Source organism: Mixophyes fleayi, chromosome 4 (genome assembly GCF_038048845.1).
Source record: "Mixophyes fleayi isolate aMixFle1 chromosome 4, aMixFle1.hap1, whole genome shotgun sequence".
In the NCBI taxonomy this organism is placed as follows: domain Eukaryota; kingdom Metazoa; phylum Chordata; class Amphibia; order Anura; family Limnodynastidae; genus Mixophyes; species Mixophyes fleayi.
Window position 1 is genome coordinate 81,527,873 of NC_134405.1, and position 25,479 is coordinate 81,553,351.

The 25,479-nt window shown below is 42.3% G+C and overlaps 1 protein-coding gene across 2 annotated transcripts in view; it reads left to right on the forward strand.

Annotated features, from left to right (window-relative positions):
- The window catches only part of IGDCC4 (immunoglobulin superfamily DCC subclass member 4), a 55,232-nt gene extending 53,342 nt beyond the window's left edge, over nucleotides 1-1,890 (forward strand). For both annotated transcript variants that reach the window (XM_075207625.1, XM_075207626.1), the window contains exon 20: nucleotides 81-1,890. In XM_075207625.1, the coding sequence (XP_075063726.1) occupies nucleotides 81-557 (477 nt within the window). In that variant the 3' untranslated portion in view covers nucleotides 558-1,890. The remainder of the gene's footprint in view (nucleotides 1-80) is intronic.
- Nucleotides 1,891-25,479: the final 23,589 nt, after the last annotated feature.

Sequence of the window (25,479 nt, forward strand, 5' to 3'; positions counted from 1 at the left end):
ATAAGGATTAAGTGAAGGCATTTCTTGTTTTTGTTGCTGATGTCCCCCTGCATATTTAATAATTATTTCCTTTTAATCAGATTGATGTTGGGAGAAATCACAGGAATCCATCTCAGAATCAAGTGGAGGCTGACGTCATTGTACACTCTGACTTCTCTGCTTCCGAACGTAGTGGACGTTGTGCTGGGCTGGACTCAGAAGAAGAGGAAGAACTTAGTTTGGATCAAGACAAAAGCGCCAATGAGTCTGTGACTCCAAACTCTAACCCTCACACCCGGTCGATGGCTACGGAAAATGAAAACCAAGACTGGAGCAACCAGCCATTGATGGCCATAATTACAGAACAAAGTTTAAATGCTAGGGCCACAAAGAGCCAGCAACTTGCCAATGGCATCCACAGGAGTGTGGACTCTCAGGAGAATCAGCCAGTTACGGACTCACCTTTCACTGTAGAAGGCGGGGATCCATGCTCAGAGGAAATGTCCCAGCAAGAACTGCCTCTAAGCAATACGCCAGTCTCACTGCATCCTATGAACCCTGAGGAGATTGTGCACTGAATTATTACCTGGGGGATGGGAGATTTATTACTTTGGAATAAGCAGCGTGTTTACTTAATCAAAGATTTCAGAACAGTCCAACCTCCACAATGGGGAGCCCTTCCAGAGGAGGTTTTAATGCTGTGGACACTTTTGAGAATATTCAGCCATGTTGTGCTACCAACACCTGCACTGACCTGGGTGACTTTTTTGACAGCCTTCTAATGCAACAAATATTAGAGTGCGCATGCACTGCACAAGAGGGAGATCAGCTAGTGCTAGCGACGAATGAGACGCTGTGGAGTCTGTTACAACATGTGAGCTATGGGAAGAAACTTAGAGGCTGCAGCACACAACTGTTGCCTTGGTTCCTGCAATTATTTATAGCAAATTCATATGGGGCAAATTATTTTATCTAATTAAAGCAGATCAATATGACGTGAGGATTCTAAGTGTGGCACTGTGTGCTGTTATCTCTATGGCGGAGTTTAGGTCAGGCTGAAATCACCAAACAAGTTGCCTTCCTGTATTTATAGTGAAAAAAACAATGAAACAATAATTATGTGTAATGTATTCTCCTTTTGCACGGACAGCGCTTTCTGATATACATTCTAACCCTGAATCTTTCTGGACCCACCACTACAAATCAGTGCCTCCCTGGCCTCATTAACTGCAAGGCATATCTTGTGTTTTCGTTTTGATACATCTGATTACATTCCGTTTCTGCAATACCTAATTACCTTGCAGCCTTATGTCCATTCACTGCCATAGGCTTGTTCACATTCCTTTTTTTTGAAGGGGGGGGGGTGTACTGTAATTCACAGTTAGACGTTTCGACATAAACTTATGTTATCTTGATTACAGTAGGCCAATACAGCAGTGTTATCATGTACCAGGTTGTATAGCTCCAGCTCTCTCATTGGTCACAGGCTTGTGCCAAAGCTTGGCACTCCCACATATTATTGCATGAGAACTAGAGGAGGTATGGACGGTGCTACACAATATCCTTCTGTGACAATGTTTTTTTTTGTATGCACTCTGTGAGTGCCTCACTACCACCTCCAGGACTCTTTTCTAACTTGTAGGTCATTAGCACTCGCCTGTTTTTTATTGGGGTGTTAGTATTTCATGGCGGTCCCCTACTCTGTTAAGCTCCTAGTACAAGTGTTAGTTGTTTATTTTTGTTAAGCCTCCTGTACTGCAGTTGTATTCATTGGTAGGACCCTCCGAATGTGAAGGGTGATGTGGACAGACTCGGGAGCTCCTTTCCACAACAGAAAAACGACCACTATTATGACACATATAGTGGTCTACATCCACCAAAGGTCAAAAAATAAATACATTTTAAAGGCAATGGCATTGTTTAAGTATCATTTTTTTTTTATTAACCTGAATCTTTATGATATAGTAAATTAAATTAATTAGATCTCTGCAAACAGATTTAATGCTACATTTGGTCAGTATGCACTAAAATATTTTGGGATGTCTCCATTTGCTGGATGCTCAGCTTGTATGCTAAGGAGATGAAGGCACATGAGGCCCCAGAAGGGTAGCTAGGTAGGGTCAGCAAGTGGAAAGCAGAATGTGGGAATAATGTATAGCCAGAAGCAGTGTCGCACTGGGGCATGAAGGGCCCACCAGGGGACTGCAACGCTAGGGGCCCACCAGAGGGGGTATGGCCAGCCATCATAGAGGCGGGAACAGACACTAGAGGGGGAGTGGTCAGCCCACGAAGGACAGCTAGCACCATAGTGTAGTATATAAAGTATATAGTATGTAGTATATAAAGAATGCAGTGTGTAAATAAAGGGTACACAGTCTTTTTTTTTTTTAAATCCAGTATTTTTATTGAAATTTTTTAAGATATAAACATACCAAACAACAAAAAGAAAAGAAAAACAATCGCATACATATCAGAATTCAATGACGGAATTTACAAGATTACAATAAAGCATAATAATAATAAATGTGCTATATTCACTCGGGATCATACATCGTAAATGCTCATACATAAGTAAAATATAAGTAAATAAATATAATATAATATAATATAAGTAATAAAATATAAGTAAAAGTGTACACAGTCTTGACATGCCCCTGCCCCTTCGATTGGGTGGAACAGTCACCAAAAATCGGGATTGTCCCACTAGAATCAGAACATTTGATAGACTGTCCTACCTGTTCTTGTCACTTTCACCACCTGTGGCTGCTGGTTTCTTTAGTTGCAGCTTGTCTGGATCCTGGAATGTTGGGGGCCCTATTTTGAAAAAGAAATGGGTACATTTAGAAAATTACAACCAGGCCCGGCGTTAAATCAATAGGACCCATGATTAATACTTGTGCCTTCCCTCCTCTTCTTCATCACTCTGTGCCTTCCCCCCTCTTCTTCAACACTCTGTGCCTTCCCCCCTCTTCTTCATCACTCTGTGCCTCTCCTTCATCACTCTGCCTCCCCCCTCTTCTTCATCACTCCATGCCTCCCCCCTCTCTTCTTCATCACTCTGTGCTTCCCCCTCTCTTCTTTATCACTCTGTGCCCCCCCTCTTCTTCATCACTCTTTGCCTCCCCCCCTCTTCTTCATCACTCTGTGCCTCCCCTCCCTCTTCTTCATCATCACTCTGTGCCCCCCCTCTGCTTCATCACTCTGTCCCTTTCTGTTTCCCTCCCCTTGTCTCCGTTCTTTTACTTACCTTCCTATTGGCTTCTCTCTTCTCTTCTTGTCTTCTGTCTTCTTTCTTCCGTGCTGGGTCCTCTCTGTGCCGTTCCTCACTCAATGTTGGGCGTGACTTGATGACGTCAATGTGAACGGAGGAGGGACGCCAGCGCCGCAACGTGGTAAGTATATATATATATATATATATATATATATATAAAATTTATTTTTATTTAAAAAAAAAACGTGCTCCCCCCGCCAACGAAGGGTCAGAGTTTACAGGGATCGGGGCCTACTGGGGGATAGCCCAGCTTCCCGGCAGGCCAGTCCAACACTGGCCAGAAGACTAAAAGGTTCATGGTAATTCGGGGATGGTGAAAATACAGCAGGGTACTATGACAAGAGTGTGGGGTAGCAATAGAGGTGCAACACCTAGTGGTGAGACAGAGCTATGGTCAGACTATCAGATTTAGGGCACAAAGTACAAGGTGACAGGTCCAGGTGACAGTCTATACACAGCAAGGTCAAACAATCCGTGTTATCAATCAGAATTCAAACAGCATCAGTAGCCACAGGCAAGCCAGCGAAGGAACAGTACAGAGCAGGAACACTACTGCATACCTCCCAACATTTAGAGTCCAGAAAGCGAAACAAAATCAGCCCCGCCCCCGATTCACCCAAACTGCACACAAATGGGCAAATTTAGGTAAAGCCACACCTACTTTCTGTTAAGTCCTGCACTTTTGTGGCCAGTGAATCAGGATCTCCCGCCAAAATCGGGACAGTTAGGAGGTATGCTACTTCCAGAGCCAGAAACCAAACTTAGTAGGAGACAGGAACCACCATGTTGCTTTGTTGACAAAGCTGCTGGCAGTTTGTCAAGGACAATTGGTCACTAAAGCACCTCTTTAGTAGGAGTCTGCTCAGGTAAAGCTGAAAGAGTAATCTACTGCATGATGTTAATGGAGCTTATGGCTAACCAACACCTGTACTGCAGTTACACAGAGGCTTTGGTTCAAGTAAATCATACTTGCCAACATTTTTTTTTTTCTTCCGGGAGATGCCGGCTGGGACGTGGGCGTGCAGGGGGCGGGGCTGCGAAATCGCGTCATTTTGGCCCCGCCCCCGTGACGGAATGACGCAAATCGCGTCATTTTACAGTGGGGGCGGGGCTAAACGCCGCGATTCCGGGTGAATCGCGGCGTTTAAACTAAATTTTTCCCCCTTCCTATCAGGGAGATTGCCACACTCGTCCGGGAGACTCTCGCAAAATGCGGGAGTCTCCCGGACAATGCGGGAGAGTTGGCAAGTATGAAGTAAATTCATGACAAAATGTTTGTATTCATAAGAACACTTGTGGCCCTAAACTGTGGGCTATGCTCAGCATATTGTGAATGCACTTTAGGAATAACTGGAGAAAGGATCATCAGTATGTACTTATTTCCATCCGAACAGATCATGTAAAATGACTGCAAAAAATTGTGTTAGGCATTTTTCATCCGTTTGTTAAATTCCCCCACCTCAAAACACCTGTGAGTATTAATGATCCATTCCTCATAACAATCAATTATATTTATGTTTAGCTTGTTTCAAGCTGTTTTATTTAATTGATGAATGGACAATATATCCAGGGTCCTGTGTGTGCAGGCCTTTATAGTGCCACATTATCATTATTATGATTAAACTGTTCATATAATTTGTCTGGATTACATTGACATTTTCTTAGCTACATTATTAGATAAAACACTGCAAATCCTTGAAGGTTGTTTTACTACAATAGAGCAATTTACCTTGTCCCACAGTCCAGTTTACCATCCCCACAGTTCACACATAATTCCTAACATTGCCCCCACATACTAAACCAAAAACTGACCAATGTCTGATCGTTCATTTACATTATAGAGCTCATTATGAGAGCCCATAGTTTGGTGGCTAGTGTACAAGAGAGAGCTGGTTCCCTATTGGCTAATATATACTCACTGCCCCCGATGCTTCCATTGGGTCTCCAAGCTGCTATCAACCTATGTAATTATTGCTTGATAGCATCTCAGTTGTTCCCTTCTCCTAAAATCCAACTGTAGTTGAGTGCAGGGTAGGAAAATTGACACTGTCAACCTAGTCTATTATTGGCTGTGTTGAACTAAACTCTGCTGCCGAAGTTCAGTGGAGGAAAGGAAAAGGAGCCGTTATTGTTTTGTGGCATCCATTATCTGTTGACTAATGCATACTGCAGAGCAGGGGAGGGCTGACAAACTTTGGCCTGGGGGACAAGACTCGACTCAGCAGCCTATTTTAAAGGAACAAAATTGCAGGTGGCCCAGTAACCCAGCCCAAAGTATTCCACTATGGGACCAACCCAGGGGTCAGATGCCCCCCAAACCAGCCTGTCCCTACTGCAGAGGCTATTTGCTAGTGGGAAATATGCAATAGAGAATTGTCTCTTGGCTATTTTACAATGGAGTGTCCACTGTCTGGTGACTAGTATATATTTACCCTGCTCCAATGCTTATTGGCTGTGCAGTACTGAATTCCACCAATGAAGTTAATTAGGGGAAATGAAAGGAGCTTGTAGTCTGATGACATCCATTGCCTGGTGACTAATGCAAATTACAGAGCCCTTGTTTGGTGGCTAATGCACATTACAGAGTTGTTTCTGTGTTAAAAAGCAAATTAGCACTAACTCATTTCCCCCTTATACTCCTGTCTGGTCTCCGAACTCCAACTGGATTTCAGTGCAAGACAGCAAATTAAATGCCCTTAGACAAAAAAGTCTAAAAGTTGATAGTGTTCAGTTTTCTGTCCTGTACTTAGACTTCCTCCAATACAATCAATGCCAATTCAAGTAGCACAGTACGATCCACCCTTACAAAGTTCATACTTCACGGGTGCAATGAACCCTGCATCCAATGGCACATAGACCTGGGGGTAAATGTATCGAGGTCCGATTTTGCAAAATCAGCGATTTTCTTGGGAGAGTTGAAACTCGCAGGTGTATGAAGCTGATATTTCATGCAAAATCGCCAGAGTTGTGCCTCTGTCAAAATCGCTATTTGCAAAATCGCCAGAGATCCAACTCCCGACTGTTTGCCACTGCAGCTATACAAGTCACAAATGTATGAAGCTGCGAGTAAGCAAACTCAGGAGAGTTTGCTTTAAAACACGCCAGATACAACACGCTGCTTGCTAGCAGCGTGTTGTATAAACACATCACTGTTACACTGACTGTCAGTGTAAAAACAGTAAAGAATAGATGAAAGTATAAAAAAAAAAGAAAGCGTGGGCTCCCCCCTCTATTCCTGCTTAACCCTAGTGCTGCCTGACTACTGCTGGTTCCGTGAAAATCGGGGAAAAATTTTGCATGGGGTCCCCCCGATTTTCACTTAACCAGCAATAGTCAAACCAGCCGGGGTTGTAGGCACTATAGCAGGGGGGACACGCAGCAGGGGTCCCCCTGCCATAATGACTAACCAACCCCAGAATGTTCAGCCCTGGGCTGGATTCACTAGGGAGTGGGGTCCGCCGAAAAAAAACAAGCGGGCTTCCCCCTAGAGACACCCAGCCCAGTGCTGATAGCACTAGGGCACTTCCTACCCCCGTGGGCTCTGGGTAGTAGGGTAATAACGGGGAAAAATGGTGAAAAAAATAAATGACGCCATTTCGTTTTGTGGAACTACAAGTCCCAGCCAGCCAAGTTGCCCAAAATAGTGTGGCCATGCTGCTGCTTATATAACTACAAGCACCAGCATACCCATAGCAGCCAGGGAATGTTGGAAAACCACAAGTGCCAAGATGCTCTGACATTCATGGCTGGCTGGGACCTGTAGATCCACAAAATAAAATGTTTAAAAAACCACCACACCCTCGTAAACACCACTAACATTTAATAAAAATAAAAAACCCACAATAAACAATAAGCACCCTCATTTACACCATATATTTTTATTAAAAATAATAAATCCCCTGATACTCACCGATGAAGTCTTCTTTCTTTTGTCAGCAGCTTGCAATCCAAAATGGCTGTCACAAATGTCCCAAATAAATTTGTATCCAACAGTCCTGGCTTGCCCCAGTCCCCAAGTTATTTATACCTTCCAAATGTCCAGGCTTGAGAAAGTCCTAAAACAATTTGTAGATCCAAATGTCCAGGCTTGCCCCAGTCCCAAAGTTATTTATACTTCCAAAGTCCTGGCTTGTAATCTCTTCAATTCTTCTGCCCAGGATGGGCCCACTGTTGATAGTAGTCTTCATTTCTTCGCCAGGGGGGGCCCCATATTTGTACATCCACGCATTCTTTGTTCTTGATTGCAGAAAATAAAAAAGACAGGAGCCGCCGCAAACACCTCCTACCTAGTAGGAGGTCCGCTACGCAATGAATGTACGCTATGTGCGCAAGGTCTATTTATTGTATTAGGTGATTTTCCCACGCTAGTGGGGAAATCATCTAATACTGTAAATAAACCTAGCGGAGTTCCTACTAGCTAGGACCTCCGCTGCGCAATGAACGTAGTTCAACTCTCATTGCGCAGCGGAGGTCCTAGCTAGTAGGAACTCTGCTACGCAATGAACGTAGTTCATTGCGTTAGGTTTATTTACAGTATTAGGTGATTTCCCCACTAGCGTGGGGAAATGACCTAATACTGTAAATAGACTTTGCACATGAGCAACACTCATTGCGTACCGGAGCTCCTAGCTTGCTAGGAGCTGTTTGCGGCGGCTCCTGTCTTTTTTGTTTTTCTGCAATCAAGAACAAAGAATTTGTAACTTGGGGACTGGGGGCAAGCCAGGACTGTTGGATACAAATTTATTTGGGACATTTGTGACAGCCATTTTGGATTGCAAGCTGCTGACAAAAGAAAGAAGACTTCATCGGTGAGTATCAGGGTATTTATTATTTTTAATAAAAATATATGGTGTAAATGAGGGTGTTTACTGTGTTTATTGTGGGTTTTTTATTTTTAATAAATTTTAGTGGTTTTAACAAGGGAGTGGTGGTTTATTTAACATTTTCTTTTGTGGAACTACAGGTCCCAGCCAACCATGGATGTCAGGGCATGTTGGCACTTGTGGTTCTCCAAGTGCCAACATGCCCTGGCTGCCGTGGGTATGCTGATGCTTGTAGTTATACCCGCACGGGGGTAGGAAGAGCCCTAGTGCTATCAGCACTGGGCTGGGTGTCTCTAGGGGAGGGGGCCCGCTCATTTTTTTCAGTGGATCCCACTCCCTAGGGAATCCAGCTCAGCGCTGAACAGTCTGGGGTTGGTTAGTCATTATGGCAGGGGGACCCCTGTTGCATGTCCCCCCTGCTATAGTGCCTACAACCCCGGCTGGTTTGCCTAGTGCTGGTTAAGTGAAAATCGGGGGGACCCCACGCAAAATTTTTCCCTGATTTTCACGGAACCAGCAATAGTCAGGCAGCAATAGGGTTAAGCAGGAATAGAGGGGGGATCCCACGCTTTTTTTTTTTTTTTTACTTTCATCTATTCTTTACAGTTTTTACAGCTGCCGGAGCTCCTGTCCGTGACTGACATTACCTTAGTCACTTAGCAATGAATACACCTTTTCTGCCACCACGAAGGATTTATTATGTTGTCATTACGTTTACCAAAACCACTTATTAATGTTTGACACTTAAATCACATACACATGCAGCATGAGCCTCCCTGGGCTTCGTAAGTTCACAAAGAATCGCGGAGAACACCCTAGATTAAATTTATTTAATCTGAAAATTTCCAAGGCTTAATTCCAAAAATTATTAACGAGACATACAATATATAACACAAATGAGAATCAGAAAATAAAATAGGAAATAAAATCTGAGTTACTACTTACTAGATGAGACCTGGGGGTAAATGTATGAACCTCCGGATTCATCAACTCCGGCGAGTTCAGCATCTTCAGCGCTTAAATTTAAAGCGGCGCTGCCTTGTAAAGGGAAACTTCATATTTAAGCGCTGAAGATGCTGAACTCGCCGGAGTTGAAGAATCCGGAGGTTCATACATTTACCCCCTGGTGTGTGAGGGAACACAATTGAGATAGACCACTCATGAAAATGCACACGTTATTGTCTAAGGCAGAAGATTTTAAACCTTTTCCCACATAGCTTCCATCCCCTACCTTTGGAGTTTAGCTGTCAATAAAGACAGATTGATCTCCCAAATGTCACAGGTCTTTCGAAGGGAGCTAGGTATGTCCTGAGATCGGAATGTTCACAGGACCTGATTTCCCACCTTTGCTCTGTTCTGCTTGGCTAGATGGGGCTTCAAACTCCTCCAATATCCTATCTCTCCCTGGTCTGGCTATTTCAGCAGATTGCATAAGTTCAAACTCATGTCATCTAGCAAAGCACACGTTGAGATTACATTACAAGGTTACATAAATGATTCACATGGTCATACATGAATTCAACAGAAAATAACTATAAGTCATTGGATATACTACATAATCGTCACAACTTGCCTACACCAGGGATCTCCCGTATGGGAGATTGGGTGACATCTGTGGTGCTCAAAGCCTTATAGTGTCATTGTGACATGGAGACGGGGTCCAGAATGTGGCGAATTGCATCATTGAGGAAGTGGGCTGGACGTGAGAGGGTGGCCTGTTCTCCTGGGAGTTCTGGACAACTACCCGAAATTCGGGAGTCTCCCGAACAATTCCGGTAGACAAGTATACTCCCAAAAGTCCCAATTGGGACAAAGTTTGGTATGGCTATTCCATAACCTGAAGCTGCAACGGAAATGGTGCCCTTCTCGATCCCTTATACAAACCACAATAAACATTTATAAGTAACGCTATAGAAGACAAATTGTTTAGTCTTTATGCATTATTAGCATATTATATGTGTGCACCAGAACCGAAATTTCCCTGTAAAATAAAGCCAGCGATCTGTCTCCTGCACTGTTCACTCTGACCTAGTAAACTATCAGTGCATTACAAGAAACACTGTTAAAAAAACAACATATTTTTGGCAGTGTTACACAGCTATGTGTGCTTCAAAGCATGATACCCAAATCTGCCACTAGGTGGAACCATCAGCAGGTGAAAGTGATAACAGGTGAAATCTTTAGAATGCAACAAAATTCTTTTTAACTAAAAGGTATTTATTTGCTTTTACACAGCTATTAGCAAATAGTCACACACAACATGAAATAAGTGTAGCTTAGTTTTGTGTTATATAGTCAAATGTACGGTTAGGGATCATTGATCCATAGGTCAGCACACCTCATGCATTTCACAATGAAGTGCTGAAAGCTTATTCACACTGGGCCTGATTTGGAGTTATACGTAAGTGTATTTGCATAACATAAAGATGCATTTTAATGTAAAATTGATGCACTGTGCATGCACACAACTCCATATTTACAGTTGCTTGTGTCTTGCTCTTGCAGTCCCTTTCGCTTTGCACGTTAATGATAATATTAAGCTATTATTTTTTTAAAGAGTGCATCAAAGTGTGTTTAAAACTTGTAAAAAATGCAGAACAACCCACGTGTAAATTTGAATGCATTGTATTAACATCGAAACACAGTGTGAATGAGTTCTAAGTATTACTGAACTTGGAACGATTTTTGTGATCTATAGTGTGAACAGGGGCAGCACAGTGACTTAGGAAGACATGGTCTCTTGGTCATTGTATCATTTACAGTCAACCAACCCTTACAGTGATTATACTGCACAGCACAACCAGATATATTGCAACGTATCATGATATTGAATATCTGTGCACATATTCACCCATAATAAGGGCTGTATTGTACAATAATATAAGAAGTAGCCTCAACAGTCACAAACTCTTGCTAACATTTTGCTGCAATGTAGTGTTGTCTTGCATACCTATATGCTCCTTTAGTTTATAGCAATGCTTATTAACCTATGAATAGGTCCCAAAAGCTTATTTACCTATGGGTAGGTCCCATTTAGGGTGAGATACTACAATCACCATTTTGCAAACAGATAGTAATTACTGATAACATTATTAATCCTCTCTATAAATCATTCTGTACAAGTTTCTAGTTTCCTGGGTCACAAAGCTGATTCACAATGGTATTCTAGGTATCACATACAAAAATGGTACAAATTCCTGCGGCATGATTCATAAAGGCGCTCATTCTAGGCCTGATTCATTAAGGAAAGGAAAGCAAAAGAAAGGCGTAACTTTGCACCTTGGCAAAACCATTGGAGAGGGAGGTACATTTAAAATGTGGGGACAGATTTATAGTTGGGGTAGGACATGTTCTAGATCAACTTTAAATTTCAGTGTACAAATAATCTTATCAAGTATTTGTGAGCTAGATGAAAAAACAGCCAGTATTTAACTTATGTGCAAAATAATAATAATCTAATTTGCTCCTCTTGTATTGTAACATGGTTTTGTCCAGGAGAAAACTTACTCCTTTTTTGCCTTTACATTCCTTAATGAATCAGGCCCACCATGCTCAAAATCGGCAGATACGTGCCTTGATGAATCAGGCCCCTGGTGTATAGTGTTATATTTATAGATCTTTGTCAACAAGAATACCCCAATCTATACTCGTATTACTAATGTGCAACATTTGGCAAGAAACATTTTAAGTTACATTATTTAGTAATGTGGTTTAATAATCATGTTGATTAAAGTAAAAAAGTAAAAGAAAAGTAAATAAACTAAAACAATACACATCCCAACAATAATTTTAATAAGAGGGAGGTTGCCCGCCTGCATCCCAAGGATACATCTATCCCTGCACAGATGAACTTTAAGCTGACAGTCAATGCTGGAGGCTGTGATGTTCCACAATGCAACCCGCAATCACATCCCGCTGATGAATATTTCATACTATCCTGATTCTCCAAGGATTCTCTGTTCCCTTACATTAAGATGTGGCTGCAGAAGAGAAAGGTGCTAGCAGTGCAGTCATTCCATATGTAATTTGCAAACTTGTTATCCTTGATAATACAGTGAATGAGGCTAACAATATCTGCAACATCCATCAGTCATTTGATATCCCTGTAACTGTTAAAGGAAAGTTCACTGGTTCTTTTGAGTTAATCCGTCTCATCCTATCAAACCCCCTGTCAGTGAAAGAGTTAATGCCCTTTGTATTATTTGTCACAGATTAATTTCTATGGTAACTGATCTCCTTTTAGGTCTCCCTGGAAAGCTTCCGCAGGAACAGCTTTGACCCCACTGGCTGTCACCGTTGTGCAAGGATTTGTGGCATAAAAGGGGTTAAGTTTCTTTCCACGTTAGGTGTATGACTCAGACAGTAAATGTATACCAATGTTTGTCTGTAAGTGAAGAAATAGAACTCACAGAGTCCCTGCATTTTCATTTAAAGAGCAAGGCTTGATTGGTACATATAGAGAAGTAGTCTTCTCGGCTACCTTGATTAATTTCGCATTGAAGTCTTCTTTCTGGTATCCATCTCTGTTAATGTCCCATAAAAGTACTTACATCTATATAAATTTGTCTTCTGTGACATCCATTTTATAATAGTCGCCATATAACCCTTCGGCTGCATTTGGTGATTTCCCAAGCAGCTTCTATTTTGATTTTTTTTTTATAACTTGTTTTTTATTCGTTCCGAGCAAGGCAAAACAATATATACAAATATAACAGAGGATATAATGGTGGAAGTAGAAGCCGAGTAAAGGATTGAATGATGCTCTGTATATAGTCATCAATAGTTATTCTATCAAACCGTAGTAAATTGGTATCATTATGCCATGGAGTCATAACAAATTGAAAAAGATTATACAATACATAAATCACAATTAAAGTAATATATTATATTATTGCAAAATCATTTGGGTGCTAATGTTAGGTGATTCCCCCCATATATGAATGGGAGGGTCATTGTCAATGACTCTCAGTTTGTATCAGGATGTAGAAGAAAAACATTTATATAATTAGGATTTTATGTGTGAGTTGAGTCTATGTAGCTGTCCCACATCTCAAGAACTTTATAACTCTGGTTTTGTTTGCCAATGTGTCCTCCAGCCAGTCCATTTTAAGTATGTAAAATATTTTATCCTGGAATAGTTTGATTGGAGGAACTCAACCACACCTGCTGCGCTGATAGCCAAAAGAAAGCTTTTACTGCCTCTTGATAGTTGTTGACCTTCAGGGACTACTCCCAGGATGGCCCATTCTAGTGTAACAGGGAAGTAATTCACTAGATCTTTAAGGACAAAGTTTCTGACTCTGAACCAGAAAGATCCCCATAGAAAGTTAAATATATCTGTCTCTTCTTCAAGACATCTTGGACAATTATGTGATGAGGGTGAACCCATTAAACTGTAAAGAGAAGATAAATAAGATCTATGGTACGTGCTGATGAATAGTTCGGTGTACATACTTCCAGTGATCAGACTTATATAGAGTTTTGATGAGAGTTTCCACTATTAACTAAGGAAAGTGGTGCGGCCATTGTGTTAGTTCAGTAGTTGTGTTATTATTGTTTAATTATCTTTAGTAAAGCAGGTCCCGAGGATAAAGATGCGAACTCCAAAGGTAAATATAAGGCACAGAAGGTGCTGTGGAGACAACTATTAGGCATAGGAAGAAACTGGTTTGACAACTATTAGGCATATAAGGAACTGTGGGCACAGCTATGAGGCATATAAGGAACTGTGGGCACAGCTATGAGGCATATAAGGAACTGTGGGCACAACTATGAGGCATATAAGGAACTGTGGGCACAACTATGAGGCATATAAGGAACTGTGGGCACAACTATGAGGCATAGGAGGAACTGAGGACACAAGTGTGTTGTATAACATGAATGTTTATTTGTAGGTCCCATTACTATTAAATTTATAATGATATTAGCGTGATAAAATAAGAAATAATTAAATATATAAATATATTTACATAGTAGTCAAAGAGGATATTTAGTCTTTTTTACAAGCAAAACAGTAAAAGAAGTGGCGTATGGCATACCACCGTATACGAGCAAGCTACAACCACTATGTGTGTGTGTGTGTGTGTGTGTTTGTGTATGTGTACAACTGGCACTCCTGGGCTTGAACAGATTTTTGCTGGTGCACTGGTAGAAAAAGTTTGCCGACCCCTGGTCTAGTCAATATCTTGTAAAATTATAATGCGAAGTGATGGCTTTGTGTTGAGGGTTTTTTGGGGTAAAAGTGAGTCTAAGGGATCCTACCAATCCTGATCCAAAAAATCTCTAATAACGCTGCTGATGTAATGTGTCTGAAAACATGTGAACATGTGAGTATACAATTGGATATCAATGTAGGTATAAATATAAAAGAAGACCAGGGGGTAAATGTATCATACCCCGGTTTTTTCATCATCGCCCCTTTAAATTTTAGCTGCGAAGACGCCGATCTCCCGCGAGATGAAAAAACCGGGGTAAATGTATCAAGGTCCGATTTTGCAAATCCAGCGATTTTATCGTGAGAGTTGAAACTCGCAGATGTATGAAGCTGAGATTTCATGCAAAATCGCCAGAGACCAAACTCCCGACTGTTTGCCACTGCAGCTATACAAGTCTCAAATGTATGAAGCTGCGAGTAAGCAAACTCAGGAGAGTTTGCTTTCAAACACGCCAGATACAACACGCTGCTTGCTAGCAGCGTGTTGTATCAACACATCACTGTTACACTGCCCTGGCAGTGTAAAAATGGTAAAGAATAGGGATGTGCACCGGCCACTTTTGGTGTCTCGTGTTTTGTGTTTTGGATTCATATTTGCTTGAGGTTTTGGGTTCGGATTTGTTTTGCAAAACACTTGACGAAAGGTTTTGGTTCGGATTTAAGATTTTGGATTCGGATTTTCTTTGAAAAAAACATAAAAAGTGTTAAAAACAAGTTTTTGGGTTTATTTTCACTCCTACGCTATTATTAACCTCAATAACATTCAATAACAATCATTTCCACTAATTCCCAGTCTATTCTGAACACCTCACACCTCACAATATTGTTTTTAGTCCAAAACGTTTCACCGAGGTAGCTTTCTGGACTGCATAGTGCAGTGGTCCCGGTACACAATTTGGTATCGGGGCCACAATACCCCCGCCTTCAAATGGTCTGAATTCCACTGCACAGCTGCCTGCTCCTACATCCTCTGCAGCATATACAAGGTGTAGTTCGAGCGTGTCAATACTAGGGATGTGCACCGGCGACTTTTGGTGTCTCGTGTTTTGTGTTTTGGATTCGGATTTTCTCGATGTTTTGGGTTCGGATTTGTTTCGCAAAACACCTGCTGAAAGGTTTTGGTTCGGATTTAAGGTTTTGGATTCGGATTTTTTTGAAAAAAGCATAAAAAGTTCAAAAATCAAGTTTTTGGGCTTATTTTCACTCCTACGCTATTATTAACCTCAATAACATTCAATAACAAGCATTTCCACTAATTTACAGTGTATTCTGAACACCTCACAATATAGTTATTAGTCCAAAACGTTGCAACGAGGTATCTTTCTGGACTGCGTAGTGGAGTGGTCCCCACAATATAATAAGAAAACCATCAACTGGTCTTAATCGCACCAAAAAATGTACCTGGACTGCGTAGAGGAGTGGTCACCACAATATAATTTAAAAACCCTGAACTTGTATGATTCGCACCAATAAATGTATCTGGACTGCGTAGAGGAGTGGTCACCACAATATAAATTAAAAACCCTGAACTTGTATGAATCGCACCAATAAATGTATCTGGACTGCGTAGAGGAGTGGTCACCACAATATAATAAGAAAACCATCAATTGGTCTTCATCGCACCAATAAATGTACCTGGACTGCGTAGAGGAGTGGTCACCACAATATAAATTAAAAACCCTGAACTGGTATGATTCGCACCAATAAATGTATCTGGACTGCGTAGAGGAGTGGTCACCACAATATAATAAGAAAACCATCAACTGGTATGAATCGCACCGAATAATGTACCTGGACTGCGTAGAGGAGTGGTCACCACAATATAAATTAAAAACCCTGAACTTGTATGATTCGCACTAATAAATGTATCTGGACTGCGTAGAGGAGTGGTCACCACAGTATAATAAGAAAACCATCAACTGGTCTTAATCGCACCAAAAAATGTACCTGGACTGCGTAGAGGAGTGGGTCACCACAATATAATAAGAAAACCATCAACTGGTCTTAATCGCACCAAAAAATGTACCTGGACTGCGTAGAGGAGTGGTCACCACAATAGAATTAATAAAAAACCCTCCACGGCTCTGAATTCCCCCCAAAAAAATTCTGGACTGCGTAGTGGGGTGGCCCCGGTACTAAATTTGATACCGGGGCCACAATATAATAAATAGTTACACCCTCAACTGGTCAGAATTCCACCAAACAAGTATCTGAACTGCGTAGTGGGGTGGCCCCGGTACTAAATTTGATACCGGGGCCACAATACAATACATAGTTACACCCTCAACTGGTCAGAATTCCACCAAACAAGTATCTGGACTGCGTAGTGGGGTGGCCCCCCGGTACTAAATTTGATACCGGGGCCACAATACCTCCTCCAAGTTCCAAGTGTAGTGTTTATAACATATTAACACTACACTAATTCTAGCACGTCAATACCTCTTGTTTTAAATAACGACAGGGCATTTAACTTTTGATTAAATTTTTTGAATTTGTTGACATTTTCTTTTACTTTTAGAACATGGCAAACGACTGTTGAATGGTCACATAATGCCAAAAAAATAGTTGCAAGATGGAATTGTCCTTGGGCCCTCCCACCCACCCTTATATTGTTGAAATAGGACATGCACACTTTAACAAACCAATCATTTCAGCGACAGGGCCTACCAAACAACTGTGGCTGAAATGATTGGTTTGTTTGGGCCCCCACACCAAAAAAACAATTCATCTCTCCCTGTACAAACTAAACAGGCTCTACTGAGTAAAGATGTCGTCCTCATCCTCAACCTCTGATTCCTCTCCCCCTACAGTGTGTACTTCCTCCTCCTCACACATTATCAATTCGTCCCCGCTGGACTCCACAACCACAGGTCCCTCTGTACTACTACTATCTGGAGGGCAGTGCTGTACTTCATTGAGGAATTGATTATTCATTTTTATAAACATCATTTTTTCAACGTTGTGAGGAAGCAACCTCCTTCTCCGCTCACTGACCAGGTTCCCCGCTGCACTAAAAACTCTTTCCGAGTACACACTGGAGGGGGGACAACTCAAGTAAAATAGTTTGTACAGGGGCTTCCAAACTGCCTTTTTTTCCCTGCCAGTAACAATATGGACTGTCTGACATGTCTATTTGGATGGTGTCAGCAAAATAATCCTCCACCATTTTTTCAATTGTGACAGCATCCAATGCAGCGACAGTAGACATGTCTGCAATGGTTGGCAGGTCCTTCAGTCCGGACCAGATGTTATCAGCATCCCCGCCAGCTGCTCTTTTAGGAAAACTGAGCTTTTTCCTCGCAGCCAAAGATGTGGAAGAAAATGAGGGTAGAGCTGTTGGCATGTCACGGTCCTCTTCAGAGGACAATCTCCTGACCAGAAGGTCTTTGCACCGCTGTAGACTTGTGTCCGCCGGAAACAGAGACACAACATACGCTTTAAACCGAGGATCGAGCACGGTGGCCAGAATGTATTCCTCTGACTTTAAAAGAGTGACCACCCTCGGATCCTGGCTAAGCGTACGAAGGGCTACATCCACAAGAGCTACATGCTTGGTGTAATCGCAATGGTTTACCAGCTCCTCCCTCACTTTCTCCAGCTGCTTCTGCAATAGCCTGATCAGGGGAATGACCTGACTCAAGCTGGCAGTGTCAGAACTGACTTCTCGTGTGGCAAGTTCAAACGGCTGGAGAACCTTGCACAACACGGAAATCAGTCTCCACTGCGCTTGACTCAGGCGCATCCCCACTCCTTTGCCTATGTCGTAGGTGGCTGTGTAGGCCTGAATGGCCTTTTGCTGCTCCTCCATCCTCTGCAGCATATAGAGGGTGGAGTTCCAGCGCATCACAACCTCTTGTTAGAGGTGATGGCAGGGCAGGTTCATGCTTTTTTGATGTGTCTCTAGTCTGCGGTAGGCACTGGCTGAATGTCGAAAGTGTCCAGCAATTTTGCGCGCCTCCGCAAGCATCTCCTGCACACCCCTGTCACTCTTGAGGTAATGCTGCACCACCAAATTAATGGTGGTGGCAAAACATGGGACGTGCTGGAAATTGCCCATATTTAATGCCCGCACAATGTTACTGGCATTGTCTGACACCACAAATCCCAATGAGAGTCTAAGTGGGGTAAGCCACTGGGAGATAATTTCCCTCAGTTTCTCTAATATGTTGCCAGCGTTGTGCCTTTTATTAAAGCCTGTAATACACAATGTTGCCTGCCTTTGCACGAGCAGCCATTTTGTAGATGCTGCTACTGATGCAGCTGTTGCTGGTGCTGCGGAAGGCGATGCATCTACCCAGTGGGCTGTCAGTCATATAGTCCTTCATTTGCCCAGAACCACTTGTCCACATGTCCGTGGTTAACTGGACAGTGGGTACAACCGCATTTTTCAGAGCACTGAGGACACTTGATCGTACTTCTCTGTACATTTTTGGTATCGCCTGCCTAGTGAAGTGGAATCTCGACGGGATTTGGTACCGGGGACACAATACCTCCATCAACCCTCTAAATCCCACTCCACTGATGGCGGACACCGGGCGCACGTCTAACACCAACATTGCAGTTACAGCCGCAGTTATACGCTTTGCAATAGGGTGAATACTATCGTATTTTGTGGTCATGGCAAACGACTGTTGGACGGTCAATTGTTTTGTGAAAGACTTAGCGGTCTTACGACTTCCCCTCTGGGAAGATGACCGACTAACAGCAGCAACAGCAGCAGTGGCAGTAGTAGGCGTACCGCTGCAGGATTCCTCGGATGAATCCCGTATTGGAGAGGACTCAGTCTGGCTGCTGACTTGGGCTGCAGGACTGAATCTGATGGAGATCGTGGAGGAAGTTGACGAGGAGGGTGTTGCTGGACCACGGGATTTAGGTGTCCCTGTACCGATGATGGTTCTAGCCCCAGTTCCTGAACTAACCACTGAACTATGAAGGTTATTCAGGTGACGTATAAGGGAGGATGTCCCTAGGTGGGCAAGATCCTTACCCCTGCTTATTTGAGCTTTACATAAGCTACATATGGCCATACATTGGTTGTCCGGATTTGGATAAAAATAACTCCAGACCGAAGAGGTGCATTTTTTGGTCTTCTGACCAGGCATGACGATGGGCTTTTTCATCCCATGGACATCAGCTGTTTCCCCCCCTGGTGCCTCATTTACAATAACCACATCACCATCCTCATCATTAAGTTCCTCCACAGCGCCAGCTACATCATCAATAGCCTCCTCCCGAGCCACCTCTTCCCGTACAGTGATGGGAAGGTCAGGCTTGACAACCACCAACACCCTTGGACTCGCCTTGTGGATTTGTGATAATTTCTCTTTAGAAGGCAGAGTTGTTTGCTGTTTTGTTGCTGACAGCATAACTCTCTTCAATTTTTTGTAGGGGGGAGGAGAAGGAGGAGGGCTAAGATCCTTGGGTGAAGATGGACCACTAGTCATGAACACGAGCCAGGGCCTAAGCCGTTCCTTGCCACTACGTGTCGTAAATGGCATATTGCCAACTTTACGTTTCTCCTCAGATGATTTTAAGTTTCTCTTTTTGCTATTTTTTGAGAACTTGGGCTTTTTGGATTTTACATGCCCTGTACAAGGAGATTGGGCATCGGGCTTGGAAGACGACGTTGATGGCATTTCATCGTCTATGTCATGACTAGTGGCAGCAGCTTCAGCATTAGGAGGAAGTGGGTCTTGATCTTTCCCTACTTTATCCTCCAAATTTTTGCTCTCCATTATATGTAGCACAAGATACTGCAGAATGTGTGAACTTGGTAATATTGCAGTACCAATGGGCTTATACTGCAGGATTGGTTTTGCAAATTTTGTTGTAATTAAATTTTTTTAAAATTATTTTTTTCTATTTTTTTTTATAACTTTTTTAAAAAATTTTAAACACTTGGGAATATTGGGGAAATAACTATGCCCTTAGAAGCACAGAGCACGGGACACAGGACCACTGGACTGAACAGGACACAGCACACAGGACCCAGCAGCACCACTGAACTCAAAATTGACAGAGCACAGCACACAGCACCACTGGACTGATACTGCAGAACAGAGCACAGCACAGCACAGCACAGAACTAAACAGCACAGCACGAGATCTACCAGAACAAAGGACCACCTAACACACCCTCCCTCTACCCTGATCAATGCCTGAGTGAAGATGGCGGCGACTAGCGGGGAATTTATAGGTTCCGAGTATCGCGAGATCCGACAGCGGGATTATGACTCAGAGCCTCGGTTTCAATATTTCATTTGGGGCCAATACCCGGATCTGTCTCGGATCCGACTCGGATCGGCAACGTTCGGGTGGGTTCGGATTCAGGAAATCCGAGTGCGCTCATCTCTAGTCAATACCTCTTGTTTTTGACGATGACAGGTCATTTTCATTGATTTATGATTTGGCAGCAACAGTCAACATTGTTTATTATCTGATACGCCTCTATCTGGACTGCATAGTGGAGTGGCCCCGGTACCCAATTTGGTACCGGGGCCACAATACCTCCTCCAACTTTCAAGTGTAGTGTTTATAATTTATAAAAACTACAGTAGTTATAGCACGTCAATAACTCTTGTTTTAGACGACCATGGTACAGAGCATTCATCATTGAGATCCCATCAAGTATGTGAAAGACAGACAGGGTCGAAGTGTTATTTGTTGACTTTGTTAACCAAAAAATTGTCGCTGTTGCAAATATTCGTGCAATGAAGAGTGACTTTTTCTATTAAAGGCTCAAGCTTTCAAGTGTAGTGTTTCTAACTTATAAACACCACAGTAGTTCAAGCACGTCAATACCTCTTGTTTTAGACGACCATGGTACAGAGCATTCATCATTGAGATCCCATCAAGTATGTGAAAGACAGACAGGGTCAAAGTGTTATTTGTTGACTTTGTTAACCCAAAAATTGTCGCTGTTGCAAATATTCGTGCAATGAAGAGTGACTTTTTCTATTAAAGGCTCAAGCTTTCAAGTGTAGTGTTTCTAACTTATAAACACTACAGTAGTTCAAGCACGTCAATACCTCTTGTTTTTGATTATGACAGGGCATTTTACTTTTGGTTTAATTTGTTGAATTTGTTTTAATTTTGTTTTACTTTGTGCTCATGGCAAACGACTGTTGAATGGTCATATAATGGCAATAAAAGAGTTGCAAGATGAAATTGTCCTTGGGCCCTCCCACCCACCCTTATGTTGTTGAAATAGGACATGCACACTTTAACAAACCAATCATTTCAGTGACAGGGCCTACCAAACAACTGTGCCTGAAATGATTGGTTTGTTTGGGCCCCCACACCAAAAAAGCTATTCATCTCTCCCTTTGCAAAATAAGCAGGCTCTACTGAGGCAAGATGTCATCCTCATCCTCAACCTCTGATTCCTCTCCCCCTACAGTGTGTACTTCCTCCTCATCACACATTATCAATTCGTCCCCGCTGGACTCCACAACCACAGGTCCCTCTGTACTATCTGGAGGGCAGTGCTGTACTTGATTGAGGAATTGATAATTCATTTTTATGAACATCATTTTTTCAACGTTCTCAGGAAGCAACCTCCTTCGCCGCTCACTGACCAGGTTCCCCGCTGCACTAAAAACTCTTTCCGAGTACACACTGGAGGGGGGCAACTCAGGTAAAATAGAGCCAGTTTGTACAGGGGCTTCCAAACTGGCTTTTTTTCCTGCCAGTAACAATATGGACTGTCTGACATGTCTATTTGGATGGTGTCAGCAAAATAATCCTCCACCATTTTTTCTGAATCAGTGAACTTTGTAATAGCAGTACCACTTGACTTATACTGCTGAATCAGTGAACTTTGTAATAGCAGTACCACTGGACTTATACTGCTGAATCAGTGAACTTTGTAATATAGCAGTACCACTGGACTCATACTGCTGAATCAGTGAACTTTGTAATATATCAGTACCACTGGACTTATACTGCTGAATCAGTGAACTTTGTAATATATCAGTACCACTTGACTTATACTGCTGAATCAGTGAACTTTGTAATATAGCAGTACCACTGGACTTATACTGCTGAATCAGTGAACTTTGTAATATATCAGTACCACTGGACTTATACTGCTGAATCAGTGAACTTTGTAATATAGCAGTACCACTGGACTTATACTGCTGAATCAGTGAACTTTGTAATATATCAGTGCCACTGGACTTATACTGCTGAATCAGTGAACTTTGTAATATAGCAGTACCACTGGACTTATACTGCTGAATCAGTGAACTTTGTAATATAGCAGTACCACTGGACTTATACTGCTGAATTAGTGAACTTTGTAATATAGCAGTACCACTTGACTTATACTGCTGAATCAGTGAACTTTGTAATATATCAGTACCACTGGACTTATACTGCTGAATCAGTGAACTTTGTAATATAGCAGTACCACTGGACTTATACTGCTGAATCAGTGAACTTTGTAATATAGAAGTACCACTTGACTTATACTGCTGAATCAGTGAACTTTGTAATAGCAGTACCACTGGACTTATACTGCTGAATCAGTGAACTTTGTAATATATCAGTACCACTGGACTTATACTGCTGAATCAGTGAACTTTGTAATATAGCAGTACCACTGGACTTATACTGCTGAATCAGTGAACTTTGTAATATATCAGTACCACTGGACTTATACTGCTGAATCAGTGAACTTTGTAATATAGCAGTACCACTGGACTTATACTGCTGAATCAGTGAACTTTGTAATATATCAGTACCACTGGACTTATACTGCTGAATCAGTGAACTTTGTAATATAGCAGTACCACTGGACTTATACTGCAGAATCAGTGAACTTTGTAATATAGCAGTACCAATGGACTTATACTGCAGGATTGTTTTGGGATATTTTTTTATTTATTTTTTTATAATTACTTTTTTTGTAATTTTTTTTATAACTTTTTTTGATTTTTTTTTTATAATTTGGGAATAATGGGGAAATAACAATGCCCTTAGAAGGACAGAGCACAGGACACAGCACCACTGGACTGAACAGGACACAGCACAGGACCCAGCAGCACCACTGAACTCAGAAGGACAGAGCACAGGACATAGCACCACTGGACTGAACAGGATACAGCACAGGACCCAGCAGCACCACTGAACTCAGAAGGACAGAGCACAGGACACAGCACCACTGGACTGAGCAGAACACAGCACAGCACAGAACTGAACAGCACAGCACAGCACAGAACTGAACAGCACAGCACAGCACAGCACAGCACAGCACAGCACGAGATATAGCAGGACAGAGGACCACCTAACACAACCTCCCTCTACCCTGATCAATGCCCGAGTGAAGATGGCGGCAACTAGCGGGGAATTTATAGGATCCGAGTATCGCGAGATCCGACAGCGGGATTATCACTCAGAGCCTCGCTTTCAGTTTTGCAATTGGCGGGGATACCCGGATCTGTCTCGGATCCGGCTCGGATCCGCAACGTTCGGGTGGGCTCGGATTTCAGAAATCCGAGTGCGCTCATCTCTAGTAAAGAATAGAAGAAAATAAAAGGAAAAAAAGTGTGAGGTCCCCCCGCTATTCCTGCTTAACCCTAGTGCTGCCTGACTACTGCTGGTTCCGTGAAAATCGTGGAAAAATTTGGCGTGGGGTCCCCCGATTTTCACTTAACCAGCACTAGGCAAACCAGCCAGGGTTGGCGACACTATAGCAGTGGGACATGCAGCAGGGGTCCGCCTGCCATAATGACTAACCAACCCTAGACTGTTCAGCCCTGGGCTGGATTCCCTAGGGAGTGGGGTCCGCCGAAAAAAGCGAGCGGGCCCACCCCCTAGTGACCCTCAGCCCAGTGCTGATAGCACTAGGGCTCTTCCTACTACCCCAGTGCTGATAGCACTATGGTAATTTTCCCTGTTTATCCCATCATGAACAGTTTACACCATTGAGAAATATTGCACCATGATTTGTTCTTTCTTGTTTCACATGACACGCTGATTTATATATCCGAGGATTTAACAGCTTATAATGAATACTTGAAAGTTATTGAATCATCTGCGGAATCGCTAAGTGAAGTATTCATATCTTTAATCGGAATTTCACGTGGAGGATTATCCGATCACCTAACAGTGAGATTGAATCATTTGTGGAATCACTAAAAGAAGTATTCACATCTTTAATTGAAAATATATGTGGAGAATTATTTGATCACATTACAGTGAGATTGAATTTTATGACTCTCTTCTATTGGGATTTTCAAAACATACTGTTTTAGTGCATCTTCTATACTATTTTTTGTATGTTGGTTCATTTTTAGATTTTTATGGGTGAGGTCTGTGGATAAGAAGGGCTGCTTTACAGGTTGTGCGCCTATTCATGTTTCAGATTTTTTGTGTTTTCATCCATCAGACTGTCAAATGGTATAGAGTGATTTGTCTCTCCAGATAACGTGTGTCCACTGCTCCAAAGTCCAATGGCGGTGTGCTTTAAACCACTCTAGTAATTTGGCATTGTACATGGTGATCTGAGACTTGTGTGCGACTGTTTGGTCATGGAAACCCAATAAAGCTCCCGACAGACAGTTCTTGTGCTTACGTTGCTTCCAGAACCAGTTTGGAACTCGGTAGTGAGTGTTGCAATTGAGGACAGACGATTTTTAGGTGCAACACTTTTTATAACTTGTTCTGGGAGCTTGTGTGACCTAACGCTTCACATTTGAGCAGTTGTTGCTCCTAGATATTTTCACTTCACAATAACAGAATATTGATCAGAACAGGTCTAGCAGGGCAGATATTTGACAAACTGGCTTGTTGGAAAGATGGCATCCTATGCCACGTTGAAAGTCACTGAGTTCCACCCATTCAAATGCTAATGTTTGACTATGGAGATTGCATGGCTGTAAGTTTGATTTTCTGCACCTGTTAGCGATGGGTGTGGCTGAAATGGCCAAAAACACTAATTACAAGGGGTGTCCACATACTTTTGGCCATGTAGTGTAGGTGAGTAGATTACACATTTATCTGCTTCTCTCTGATTAATCTTCCTCTATGTCTTCTCTCTAATATGTTCCATCCTATCTTGTGATGTTCATTATATATATCACAGTATATTCTCTTTGGTCATTTCCCATCTATGTCCTTCGCTGACAGGCATGAATTGTTAGGAATACACTGGCAGGACCAATAAGATTGTGAAGATTGTTTATTGAGAGT